Genomic DNA, 14,637 nt, shown 5'->3' on the forward strand with positions numbered 1-14,637 from the left:
ACAGCTGTGTCTGCATGGTTTAACCGGCATGTCGCTTGCACCAGATCTACACATGTCACAGAGTTAACAGGCTGTATCAGGGTAAACTGTGACACAGTTCAAATCAGTATGTTTACATTGTGCCTCTGTAAAGAAGCTTTAAATCAGCCAAAAGGGCACACGCTGTATCAGAACTGACAAGCAAGCTTGACAAACACATATTTAGATGTCCCATTCTTTATGCTCATGTTTCCAGATATAAGGTAATGTTTGATGTTAAACCTGGAAACTGTGACAGAAGAGCGAGGTGCTGTGAAGCCCTGCCAGTGTCCGTTAACCAGTTTGGCTGTTCAAACAAGACGTGCCACGCCTCGGAGCTCGGCTGTCAGAAATAGTTTCACCTTCTGGTCTATTTTCTCCTCAAACTCTTGACAAGACAACACAGCCGTAAACAATTACTTATGATAAACATGGTCTGATTACGTTAAATGTTAAAATGCTTCCTTTGCTTCCCAATCCTTTTGAATTCCCTGCCCCTCTACCTGCTGTTCAAATTGCCTAATTTGTTCCCCCCGCCCCCACATGATTTCTACAGACACACAAGTGGACATACATGTACAGTTGTTATCCAAGAACACTTAAAAAAAAACACTTTACATTATAAAGTTCATGAGATTATCATCATCTCTCCATATAGCAGAGGAGCAGTATCTCTTGTTGCCTGAAACAGAACAATGTGCATCTGGTGTGAAGCCAGTCTGTAACAGAATTGGCTTATCTTCTCATTGCCTCCTGTCTGAACCTGGCGCCATTGTTGAGTCTTTTGGTATAATTAACTAAAAGTGCACACTGACTCAGAGGTTACGTCCCCTTCAACAGCATACTGAAGTCATACTTTCATTTCCAGATAAGGAACACAGAATTAAGATTAACTAATGTCAGTTCTCATATAATTGGAAGTTAGGAAACCCCTAGACTTATCCACTTGTGCATTGTGGGTATTCCAATCTGCCACATCACTTCCCTCGAGGGACTTTCCTTCCGTGATCTTATCTGTTTTTAGTTACTACACCATAACACACCCAGGAAACTGTGTGCCTCTTTCCTTTTATGATAACAACCCACCTTAGTAACAGGAGTATCAAGCTGCTCAGCCACCCGTTGAAATTTGTTTTCTGCTCTCCCATACCAACCCTCATTCCAGTGCATGACACAAGATCTCAAAATACTAGAGCAATCTGGAAATGCTTTGCAACTGAAAGACTTATAAACCTTAAAAGGATTTCTGTGGATACTAGGCCATGAAAGTCCCAAAAGGATAGATTGTAGTTTGTATACCCTGCCCACATTTCTTGTGGCATCGAAAAAGTTAATTACCCTGTATGTTTTTTTGCCAGTTGGATGGGGAGATCAAATGTCCACTCTCAGTCCAGCACTAGAGTTAGAGTGAGAGGGAGAACATACTACTTTGTCTTCAAAATGAAAAAATGGCAATTCGACAAGAATGTCTCTGACAAAATCCTTAGCTTAGCACGTTGTAACGTATGCACATATTGTGTGTATCTTGTTTTAGGCAGTATTCATTAGATATGTAGGTCACATCTTAAGGATTGTGAGGAACTCTTGGAGAAAGAACAAGGCTGTTGCTGAGGCATTGCATAGTAGCTTGCTGTTATGCATGTCTGGGCATGCACACTGTTGGAAAAGGGTGCAGTATTTTGGAATGGTTTAAGCAGAGGTCCTTTTCTAGCAAGATGCCTCGATAACTGTCTTCTAATGTGTTTGAAGTGGAAAGATTGATGTCTTTGAGCCAGGTTAAGGAGATATGTAAAGGTCCAATGTTTTGTTTGAGCCATCATTAAGAGGTGTTGTGGTTAGAAGTGAAGAATGAGGGGGCAGTTTTGATTGTGGCTGTGTAACACACACACTCTCCTACGCCTTCAGCAGCATTTAACTGATTGAGCTCCTGTTGGCATCGTGACTGTCTGCTCAGTCATGACCAGTTTTAACCCTACACACCCAGCAACCGTTCAGACAGACCAAACCAGACTTCTTGTCCACCGTACGTATGAAGTGTATCTAGAGGATGACATTTCAGGGATGCCATGAAGATTTCCAAAAAAGGTCTTGTTAGAGCCCAGCCCTCTTTTTCATTCCCTAAGATATTCTGCCAGCTGGCTGTTGGCCCATGTACTGTAAGGCTGTTTCACATTCTGTCCTTTCTGGTCATCATACGGATGGGGGTTTGTCCAGTGGCTCTGTTTCTTCGGGCAGAAGAGTTTCATTAAGAGAACTGGGTTTTTCAGACATGGAAACAGGGAGTTAATACATTTTAATAAGCAGCATTTACTCTCAAATGAGTCACTTTGCTGATTATCTCACTGAATCTTGGAGAACAGCAAATGTAACCCATGTAGCTGAATAGACACAAATTGAATGTGAAAGTGGAAATGGAAAGTAGACAGTCGGTCAGTCTTTATACTAGAGAGCAACATGAATCATCCATAATCATCTTCAATCTTCCTTCATAGATGATGAATATCCATCCTAAGTTCTTTCAGGTAGGACAGTGTTTAGTCTAGACAAGCAGGGCAAAACACTGAATAAAAAGGGCAGCGTACATCAATACATATCCAGCATTATTATCACTTCTAACTAAGTTAACTTAATGTTTAAGTAGTCAGCACTCATGGTCAGACTCTACAGGGGAAAAAGCACGTAAAACTTGGTGAACGTTAAGAAGTGACAAGGCAGAAAATAGATGGTCATTTCCTCATTTCCTCATTCAATAGTTTCCAAATAAGTCCAACGACAGCTACTTCAGATGGACACTAAGGTAGATTTGTTTAAAATACTGAGCAATGTATTCATTTAATCTAGAGGACTGTAGGTGTACAGGACACAATTATATTTTTAAATTTATTCTAAATTAAAAAAACAAAAAAAAACATGTGAATACATTACCTCTCAGATATCTGTGACAAAGGGAAAGAAGTTGTTGTGCAACATTGTCTGTAACCCGGATCTTGATTATCACACATTTATAGCGGTGTCAGTAGAATGTGAAACTAGTTAGAGAGTACTGATAATGTTCATTACAGCCCTGTCCTCTGCATTCAGGCAGCAGCCAGTAGTCAGCTAAAATTAGTCTTTTTTACTGTTCCTTTCAGTTGCATAAGTACTCTGGTTATTGGTAGGGCACTTTGGTAACCCCTACAACGGTTACTGTTTATTTTCACCCTTGAATGTAGAAATTTGCATCACTCCTCTGGAGAGTCATGTGCAGTGGTGTGGAAGTTCTTTTTTGCATGTTTGTCACACTTAAGTGTTTCAGATCATCAAACAAATATCAGTATCAGTCAAAGATAACACAAGTAAACACAAAATCCAGTTTTTAAATGAAGGTTTTTATTATTAGGTTGAAACAAAATCCAAACCTACATGGCCCATATGCTTTTTTTTGCTGTCAAACAATCCAACTGGACTTATAGTCTTATCAATAAGCTGACAATCCACTCTTGTTTAACTTGTGCTGTAGCCTACCTTAGACTTAGTTAACATAAGTCAAGTACAGTTGGTGCGAGTATATTAGGTCAGCTGCTGTGTGGAGTGAGTGTGGCAGAAAACGAAATCTGATATCTTCTCGTCACCCCTTCAAGCGAGTTATGTGTGGGGTTTATGAGATGTCCCGAATGCTTTTGCTGCCTGGTACATGAATCCAAAACTACGCAGCCCTGTTTGAATGTGCAGTGTCCACCCTGTCTCCAGGCCTGCGGAGTATTGGCCTGGAGCATCAGGCAAATGGGAATACACACAAACAAACACACTGACACATCGTCAGGGCTGGCCTGTCCCTGGGGACAGAGGCTGAACCATGGTGACACACTCTCAGAGGAGCAAGTTACAAACAGGAGTTAACTAACGTAAACACACATACTGGCGCAGATTAGTGGTCAAGTAGGGAGCAGATGAACCAGTGAGTTATTAGACCCCAGAGAGGCTAAAATATGCAGGGACACTTAGAAATGGTGTTTGTACTGACATGTTACTGTTATGGATCTGTGGACGTCTTCATTTTTGCACATTAATCCTTTGTAGCTTTGTCTCGTTTTCATACTCATTAACTATATGTGCTTAGTACATGGGTGAGATTGTCTGAATGGTTAATGATTAGTGAAAAAATATCCACGTTTATTGAACAAATACGCCCTTATGGGGCTGCTTCTTGCTGGCATTCTGCCATTTAGTCGGAGAAATGTTTTTATAATTTTTGTCTAAATTTCCAAGTTTGTTGTGATCATTGAGCATATAATCATACATTAGCTCAACAAGCAGCCTCTTCAAGTTAGCAAACACAGTTTATACACACCTGTGATGAAGTTGGATTCTGTTTATTAAATGCATCTCCTTGTTTTAAACCGTCCGCCTCAAACTCAAGTGTTTCTCTAGATATCTTGTGTTATTATAGTGAACCATTTTAAACTCTCATCAGAAAAAAAGTCCTGCATAATTTAACAGTTCATGTCAGCATTATACACCCAGATTCTGAGAAATTATTCTTTCCTCACTCCTCTCCCTCCCTCTACCATCATGCACTACATACTTGGCATAATAGTGCATTTCAAAAAACGTCTCTGTTCATTTAAGAAATTAAATGGTCTAACTGGAGAGTGCCGGTGGGCCCAGTTGAACTGTTAATATTGAAACTGCAGAGTTGCTGTTTGTTGAATGTTAAATGTGAAAATACTGCATTCAGTTATCTGTTCCTGCCAACAGGAAATTTGATGAAGCATCTTTATACCATAACCTATCGTGGGCTAACTTCAGCCAATCAGATCAGACCACCATGACACATAGAAGGAGTGCTCAAATAAGCCGCAATCTGATGACCTTTGAGGTTAAAAAGCAGTCAGTGTAGCTAAATATTTGGTTAGCGTGTCAGTAGACAAGTCTTGTCACCCTTGTAAGTACAATTTGCAAAGACATCCCAAGGACTGACTGTCAGTACAAAAACACGACCTACCGTCCTCACATTCTTGCTAGAATCCAAGCACTTTGGTGATGGTTATACAGCTTTGCAGGAAAAAACATTCTGCTAAATCTCAAATATATCTCTAAAATAATAAATCTATAAAAAAATAAAATATAAGTTGCCATATGTCAGATTGTTGTTCTTATAATGTATTTGCATGGACAATCAGGCCCCTGAATCAGTACTTTGAGATCCATGCACAGTATTACAACCATTGTTGTGTAGTTGCCATAATATTGTTGTAATATATGGACAACTTACCTTAAAAATGGAGTGGAGGTCAGTATGAGTATAGTAACAATTGTTAGTACAATTGTATAAAATATCATCCAGTCTCACATATATTTCCAGTGTCTGTATATATTACTGTCATCTGGAGAATCTCTGGAGAATTCCATCTACAGGCTGCTCCCATTAGTTTTCCTGTGTGTGTCCTAACGACTGCCTGTATACAGTGATTGACTGTGGTCAGCAGCAGTCTGCCTCTTGAGCACTCTATCCATTAGCCAAATTCCTAGCGATTTCATTATCCAAGTAGGTGGGTTCCTGCCCCTGCCCACTACTCCGCAGAACCATAAGACTGATTGCCAGTAAGGGCTGAATCAGTCATTCTACCCAAAGCGTCAAATATTTAACAAATCCAATTGAAAACTATGTTGGCAAAATTGAGTTATACACCCCTAATACAGCAACACAGTAGGAGCAAAGGAAGGTCAAGAACAATATGGCTAGCGCTGTCTAATTACTCCTTGGCTCTGAAGTGGAAACTAGGCTATTGACCGAACTGGTGTCAGATTTCTGTGCCGCTGCCATTCCTGTCACAGGCACCCGGGGTCTTGCATTGATTTTATGAACCACAACTCCAGGACAACATTTGAGGCTTTCAAGACCATAATGTCATAATGGATGTTTTGGCCAAGGCTTGTGGCATAATAGGTTTGTGTCCGCAAAGCCTTTGATTTCTCTGGAAATACTCGTCGTAATGCTATGAGACTGTCCGAGCTCCAGGAATAGACTGGCCGCTTGCTCTGCTGTTGACTGTGATTGGCAAATGCTAGAAGACAGAGATAAGTAAGCTGGACAATGTTATTCTGTCCCTGTGCAGGCAGTTTAATAAGACTCTATTACATACTCGCATCTTCCAGCAGTCAGAAAATATGATGTAGTAAGACACAGTCATTATCCTAATGAGTATTTTTCTAAGTACAGTGTTTAGATATAAGCTGATTGTCTCAGACATATGACCACTAATAATACACGCTGAAGTAGCTTCAGCTATTAGATCACAAACAGTCAATACAAATGAATGCAGGGCTGTTTACACTACGCAGGGAAAGGATATGGATTACTAACCACCTTGGAGATGCATGATGATTAGAGAGCACTATTGATCGCTCTCATCTGATGTCATCGGGTGTCATTCTGAACAATTTAACAGCTGTTCTATCAGGTCCCTTGTTATTAGAGGCCTAAGGACATTGTTCGGTAGGATTAATTGTTGTTTTTGTTGGCTAACAGCTTCCCTTGATTACTTTGGAGTCCAGTTAGGCTTTGTTGTGTGAGGCTATATATCATGACATGAAATCATTTTAAAGGTTTTCTTATACAGTTTTGCCAAGACGGCTGTCCCTGTATCTTTTTGTGAACAGTGCTGCAAATCAGTGAGCGGGAGTATATTGTCGTTAATGTGATGAAGTCACATAACTTACTCAGTTTGCTAAATACATATTGTGTGTATCAGTTTGTTTCTTGTGCATTAAATGTTTTTCCAATTCACTGTAATTCCAACGAAATTTAAATTTATTTAAATTAAATAACAATAAAATGAATTGATCTTTCACTTCTTCCTTTATAGTTACATTGTTTTACATCAGTAACCTAAGCTATGTAGTAAGACCTTAATATAATGTAACTTCTGATCTGTTGGAAGTGCAAAACGCTTTAAGGACGACTTAAGAAATTGCCTGTGAATGTAATCAAAAAGCAAACAAAGTTGGCAGTGGTTTTCTTTCAGTGCTTTAAACTGGAATAGAGCCAACTGCTCTTAAGGAGATTGTTTGTATAGATAGACCGTAATAGTTTCCTTTTGAGTTATTGTTGGTGCTATGAAGGAAGGTGGTAGGTCTTCAAAATCCTACAGAAGCATTCCAGTTTCTTTTTATTTTTGGATTGAGAAATAAACTTTTTTAAATGTTTTCAACCTGAGAGATAGATTTAATTCTGTCTATATTACTTTTGTCTGTCGATTTTGATTCATATCATGTCTTGTTTTGAGAAAATTGTCTTTTGATAATACGTTTATAGCCTTTCTGTCATAGTTTTGTCTGTGTAATCTATAATATATTTTGTCAGTAATCCTGTTCTGAAGCCTCTAGTGCAGTGTAGTGGATTCAGCCGTGGGTAGACACTGTAAACGTTTGGATAGGTAACATATCATTCAGTTATGTTTATAATTGAATCCATTTTGATTTTCTCATGTCCAGCACTCTGACAGAATGGCGTCACAGGAGGGGGAGGAGCCTCCTCCAAAAGGAAGCCTTAAGGATAGTCGTCTAAAGAGCAAGAAGCCCCCTAGCCTTAGGATAGCCATTCCTCCACCTGAAGGGATGATGCCCCACGACCCGATAAGACAGGTAGGCTGCTTGTTTCCACTTGGCTCTGTGTATCACAGCTTTGCCTCGTGTGTCAGATTAAAGAAGATATCTAGTGAATCACATGAACAACCACATCCTCTCATAGTGTTAAAGGTTAATCGTATGGCACAATCTGTGTGGTGGAGCTGAACAACACTATTGGCTTCTAGTCTTGAAATCTTGGGTTCTCATGAGGTTCAGTCTAATTTGGGTTTGATACATGAAATTAAATGGCTCTCTAAAATCTGCCCTGTTTGAGAAGGGTGGGTGGCCTGACAAAATAACATAAACAGCAGATAAGAAGGAAGGAATGCTGTTTGCTTGTGATAATATGCTTTATAATTGCTAACTTTTTGGACTGATGTGAGCCAGCTTCCCATGCTAGCTGCACGGTTTGTGTTTGTTGCCCTTCTCACTTTGTATCCTCATTCCTCCTGCTTTACTCACATTACTAACTTTATGACTACACTTCAGGCCGATTTCAGTCTTGCTGTACCATTAGACTGCAGTCTCATCCCAGCTAGATAATGTTTACTGTCACAAATCATTAATTGACACAAGACACAAGAAAGCTTCCTCATTTACATCTGTAAATCCAGCTAAGGCAAGTAAGCAAGTTTGAGATGTGGGCCTTAGTGTGTAAGGTGATTTGGCAGTGTTGTTTTGTAATAATTGTGGATAATACAGAAAATCTGAAGAAAAATAACCTACTGAGTACTGAGCTTGTGGTTCCCTATTATTTGGCAGCTTGCAATCTGCTGTAAAAACGTGGGGCTTAAACAGACCACCTCCTCTGCAAAAAACTCAGTCATGCACTTGGCAACTTTTAAAATACAGTTAGGGATATCTACAAAATGTTTTTGTCAGTGGGCAGCTTCCAGTGAATATGTAATACATCAAATCTCAAGACCTATCATATTGCTGTCCAAGTAGATAGCATGGGGAGTTTACTGCTGCGTTCACACTGCGAGCAGTGGTGACCTTTTAAACGCTAACTGGTAAAACAAACACATATGATTGGTTGACGCATCAGTGGAGTGACAATATGCCGCACGTCTCAACGAAGTGTTATATGTTGGCCGTCATCTTGCCGCTACATATCGCCAGCTTCCATTGAAAATGTAATGCAGCTTGTTACTCTGTTGCCGCTAGTGTGAACGTAGCTTAAAGGGGAACTACAGTTTTTTACAACCTGGACCTTATTTCTGGCATAAAATACGATCGTTTACTCACCCATATAATTAATTTGTAGTCAGTCGGGAGATATTTAGATCTGCGTATATCCATATAGTGGGAGTGACTGGGGCACCAAAACGCAGCCTCTAAATAACGCATTATCATTCGTTTCACCAATATTTTGTTATGATACACTAGTGCTATTCCCCGTTGAGTCCGGAGTTACCTGTTATCATGTCTTCTGACCTGCATGATGTCATCTCTGAGCGCCAAGCGCACCCGTGACAGTCGGCTTGTTTACCTGTAATTTGCTACTGCCGCTCAGAGATGACATTATCCAGAAAAAATCATCCAGGGTCTGTAGATTGACCTACAGACCCCAGATGAAGATAACAGGTAACTCCGGACTCAACGGGGAATAGCACTAGCATATCATAACAAAATATTGGTGAAATTAACAAGTTTCGTGACCGATTCAGCTTTATTTAAAAATAGTTGCAAAGAAACACTTTTCCCATTCCACTCTCATAGAATTTACAAAAAGAGATTTAGTCCGCGTTGAGAGATTGATGCAGAACTTTGGGAAGAAATTTCATTCCTATAAATGATTTGTCTCAGATCTGATGTATCCCAGGGCTTAAACTAAAAGAGTTTAAAACGCAGAGTACTGTTCCTCTGTGCCTCTGAGTTTTGGTGGCTTTCTGGAAAGTTGTCTCCCAGTTTATGAACATAAGGCTATATGTGTTCCCCCATGGGCCCATGCTTAGAATACAAACAACTGTATTTAAGCTGCACACATTAGTCAGTAGTCGGAGTTAAACTGACGGTGTTACAGGTAATGGAGCATGGTCAGTGAACATGCAAATGTACCTGCTCCAGCTTTACGGACACTCGGGCTAATAAACTCTCCACTATTAAGACAATTTTAAATAATACAGCATTTGAAAAAGATATTTCCCATCATCATCAAAATAACGATGTGCTGTATTTCTGCATCCTTTGTTTTTCCTAAAAGCATGTCTACATGTGTAGTGAAAGAGAGGCAGTGTAGAGTCCTGTCTCAACAAGCTGCTCAGCCACAGCCTATATAGCTCACTCAACTCGCGTCAAGCCCCATTAGCTCTCAGGATGAAGAGACCATTAGCTTCACCAAACGCAGAGTCGCTGCAAGTTAGAATAATGGGCTCTCTGAGGAATCACTTCACCCTGCACATATCAGAAGAACACTCAGCAGCATACGCAAGTGGGTGTTTAAGTGAACAGGAAGGTGAAGTGTTTTTTTTTTGGCCTGTATAGCAATAGGTGCCCACCCATGCTGCAGGGACTGGACACAGTTGTGACCAAATTAAATGAGCACTTAATTTAAATATCGCTATACTTGGATATAGGTTTGCCATTGAACACAATTAACTTAGCAGCAGTCTTATGATTTGTTTGTAGTTTTATCTAATTTGTTCTAAATAAGGTCTAAATAAATGAGGGACCTCATAGCAGTCATTCATCTTGTTTAGTCTATCTGTTTGTTCCAGTTCATAATTATCCAAGTCTGTATATATTTTTACAGTAGTGTCTTATGCCTGCTCGGCTGTACTACAGCTTTATCTAGGTTGACATAATACTCCTACAACCGTATTAACAACACTTCACCTCTGTACAGACATATTATTTATGTTTATTATACTGTAACAACAATTACTCTACTGTGATGGTAACATGATTTCTCATTTCCTCTGGGCAGCCACTACGATCGTCTCTAAAAAAAGATATGAGTGGTCACGCCACAGGCTCTGTGTCAGAAAGCATCAGCGGAGCTGGCGATGGAGCTGGAGATGGAGCCAGAGAGAGAAGGACAAAGTTTGGTAGACAAACATCGCTCTCACAAAGTATCCGGAAGTAAGCAGTTAACACTGTTTTGTTTTGGGGGGTTTTCCTGTTGCTTTGCATCAAAGGGTAACATCTGTGGCTGAAACGGATGCTGGCTCTAAAATCCAGTCCATACCCTATACACAGAAATAAGCCTGTTGTTTACAGCTTGGTACAAACAACTGTTTTGATTTCTACACCTAATTTCCTGATTCAAAATATATGTACAGGGGGTGGGCTTTTATATAACTTTTAATAAACTGATAAACATGGCAATGGCCAGAACCATTTCTCCATTAAACTGTGGTAATGGCCAGAACCACCCACAATGGGTGAAGTCATGGAGGGTTTGGTCGTGGATACATGAAGAGAGAGGTCATAAAGCTATGAAGAAAGCATTCTTCATCATGTGTAATATACAAGAATCCAAGTGCTGTTCCCTATATGTCATTCACCTCAAGCAGTCAATAAGAGCTTTTTTTACCCTACAGGTCATTTCCCAAAGGTTACTTCTCAGAATCCCAGTAATCAATATATGACAGTTATACTGTTAAAATTTACCAGAAACATGTCAAATCAGGGCAGTGCAGTGGTGTGGTTGGTTAGCACTGATGCCTCACTGCAAGAAGGTTCTGGGCCGAAGGGTTGAATCCAGGCCGACTGGGGCCTTTCTGTGTGGAGTTTGCATGTTCTCCCTGTGTCTGCGTGGGTTCTCTCCAGGTACTCCAGCTTCCTCCCACCGTCCAAAGACATGCTGGTTAGGTTCATTGGTGATTCTAAATTGGCCGTAGGTGTTAGTGTGAATGGTTGTCTGTCTCTCTGTGTTAGCCCTGCGATAGACTGGAGACCTGTCCAGGGTGTACCCTGCCTCTCACCCAATGACAGTTGGGATAGGCTCCAGTCCCCCCGTGACCCCCAGAGGACAAAATCCAGTTACAGAAAATGAATGTATAGAAAATCAGAATAGAGATAGAAATTGAATTGAATTACTTCAGTTAAACAGCCTTGATGTAACACAGTGAATGTCACCCAAGCAGCATCTAAGTGAGTAGGTGCTCACCAACAGATTGACTTAAATTAATTTATAAGCATTTAAAAGTTTAGGGTTCCGTTTTGTGCATATGTTTGTCAGTTACTCTAGTTGCTTTAAATGAATGTGTTGTTTGACTGTGTATTATGTGTTGTTATGGCCACCATCTTCCTCTAGGAATACAGCCCAGTGGTTTGGGGTTGGTGAAGACTGTGACACCAAGCAGCAGGTATGGCACAGGAAGAGCCTCCGCCACTGTAGCCAGCGCTACGGCAAACTTAAGCCCCAATACAGGGAGGCTGAGACGGCCACCAGCATCGACCTGGACTCACCAGCCACGCATAGGTTGCCCAAGGTATACTGCCACAATCATCACTGTGTTCCTTAAACGACACACTCTCATCAAGCCAATAATTCACTTCCTGATTAAGGTTTTATTCCACTTAAGATGTTCATATGCATGGAAAAAAACAATAGTTATACGCGGAGCAAAAAGAACCAGGATGAGACCAAACAGGCTCATAGCTACATAATATTCCTATTCCTTTCTCCCGCCTGCATCATTTCCCCTCGTGACATTGAGACTTCTCGAGGAAGAGAAGGAAAATGAACAAATAAGACTGACATTGTGAAGAGGGATTGAAAAACGCATCTGGCTTTAATAAAGTGTCCCCGAACAGAGATGCCTTATTAAAACCAGCGCTGCACGGTGACAGATGTGGACCGTCTTTGCTCCAGATAAATCCTGTCACTGCCTCCAGTCTGTCAGACAGCTCCACTCATCTACTCATCATCCAGTGTTTTTTCCTCGGCTGTTCTCTGTTTTGAGCTTACCATCATCTTGGCCTTACCAGCGTCCACAGTCTGCAAGGGCAGTGATAAAGAAAGTTGTGTGTCCTTGCTTTTAAGCCAGGATAATGATCTGTCATATCTGAGAACACTGCTGCTCCTTGAAAGTTTGCTTTCAGCATGCATTGCATGTCAGAGGTAGGGATTACAGGACATGTTTACTAGGATGTGGCCAAGTTATAGCCGTGGTGCATCTCAAATATTCTTCTTGGGTGTGACCCACATCTCTGTTTTTGATAGATTGTGGACCCTCTGGCACGGGGACGACCTTTCCGTTGCCCAGATGAGATGGACAGTCGCTCCCCCAGGACACCCCACACCGCTCAAGCGGCCCCTGTCACACCAGGGGTCACCTCACTCAGCTCCTTCACCAGCCAGCGCTCTGGATACACCCGCTTACCTAGGCGAAAGAGAGAGTCAGTTGCCCGCATGAGCATCAGAGCAGCGTCCAACCTGCTGAGGGTGGGTGAAGTATAAGTGTGTATGTTGGGAAGTATTACAGATTAAAAAAAAAAAGTTCTACATTCTACATGTACAGTAGATTCCACAGACTTCCACCATATCCTTTTGTTGTATTACTGCAAAAATAAGGTAAATATTTATGGTCAGATATGATTTTACAGTCTGAGAGGTATTCAGGCTATTGCATCGTACGGCTTCTCACACCTTTTAGTTTAGAAAAGATCCAAGAAACACAACGCATGCGTGAATTCATTTCTTATGTGGTGTGTGTGTTGTCAAGGGTCGGAGTGGCTTGGCAGGCTCACAGACCGGCCGTAGTTTCCCCAGGAGGAGCTTTGTCAGGCCCAGCTGGATGGACGAAGACACTGTGGATTCTGCAGACACATCACAGTCCCTCTTCTTTAGCAAGGTCAGCAACCTCTATCTTTATCATCTTGTTGGTGTTGTGGTAGTAAGTTCTTTCTTTGCTTCTGCTTTTTTCTTTTCACTTTCTTTTCCTCCATTTTCACAGTTTACCTGCTTCTTTTATCATTCTCTTTTCTTTCTTTTTTCATAATTTCTCTCCCCTCTGTTACGGTGTCCCGTATATCCTCTCTCCTTAAACTGCTGCGACAGTAACAAAAAAACAGTTCTCTAAATACATGTCATGCCTGGTTACACATCAGTTAATTCTCTCTATTGCCTCCATTGCCTCTGCTGTGTAGGTTGACGCCCATGATGAGTTGTACTCTATGGCTGATGATGTATTTGAATCGCCCCCCATGTCAGCTACCTTTCCTCCCTGTGAGCAGAATGAACAGAAGCCCTCCAGCCTGTGAGTAAATAAGCCCCTCAACCAAATATTTAAACCACTTTAGAATGTCACTGGACTGGAGTCAACTCATTGCTCCGATAGTTGTCAGTGAATGTGGGTATTTCTCTTCCTCTCTTCCTCCCAGTAAAGACATATCTCGGGCACCCAGGACACCAACCGCAGCGCCCGAAAAGGGGCATCCTCGCCGTGGCCGTCGCATTGCCTCCCAAGTTAAGCACTTTGCATTCGACAAACAAAAGCGTCAGTATGGCATGGGAGTTGTAGGGAAATGGCTAAACCGACACTATCGACGAAGCATCAGCAGCAACGTCCAGAAGCAGCTGGATGACTTCCACAGTCACAGGTTGGAAATGAGTAGTAGCATTTTCATTTCAAGAAATCTTATGTCCCAGTAATATGTGCCATTTCTCCTCAGGAGAAAAATGATAGAATAATAATATGACGAACGATATTAACCTATTTTACTTGATGTTCTCTGCTGCGTGTTTTTAGGCCTTACTTTACTTACTGGATCACATTTGTCCATATCGTTATCACTCTGCTGTCCTGCTGCACATATGGTTTTGCCCCTGTGGGGTTTGCACAACATTCTACATCTGAGCTGGTGAGTAACGCTCTAAACTTTCAAATCTGATCTCACAAAACATTTGGAGGGGAGATATGTTTAAAGGGCGTACTATGATATACTGTATACTGTAAAAATAGATTGTTTTTGTTGTTTTTTAAATTAATATTGTATCTGTAACATGTTTGTTTACATTTCAACATGTATATCATCCTGCTCTCTGTAGTGTCAGAA

At 41.0% G+C, this 14,637-nt stretch overlaps 1 protein-coding gene across 1 annotated transcript in view; it reads left to right on the forward strand.

The window, feature by feature from the left end:
• LOC311504493 (inactive rhomboid protein 2-like) overlaps positions 1-14,637 on the forward strand; it is a 30,531-nt gene that overhangs the window by 3,848 nt on the left and 12,046 nt on the right. The window contains exons 2-9 of the mRNA XM_084567631.1: positions 7,495-7,644; positions 10,559-10,713; positions 11,891-12,068; positions 12,803-13,024; positions 13,305-13,433; positions 13,729-13,838; positions 13,963-14,181; positions 14,331-14,442. Of these exons, the coding sequence (XP_084423757.1) occupies positions 7,507-7,644; positions 10,559-10,713; positions 11,891-12,068; positions 12,803-13,024; positions 13,305-13,433; positions 13,729-13,838; positions 13,963-14,181; positions 14,331-14,442 (1,263 nt within the window). The 5' untranslated portion in view covers positions 7,495-7,506. The remainder of the gene's footprint in view (positions 1-7,494; positions 7,645-10,558; positions 10,714-11,890; positions 12,069-12,802; positions 13,025-13,304; positions 13,434-13,728; positions 13,839-13,962; positions 14,182-14,330; positions 14,443-14,637) is intronic.

This window comes from Chelon labrosus (genome assembly GCF_963514085.1).
Source record: "Chelon labrosus genome assembly, chromosome: 2".
NCBI lineage: Eukaryota > Metazoa > Chordata > Actinopteri > Mugiliformes > Mugilidae > Chelon > Chelon labrosus.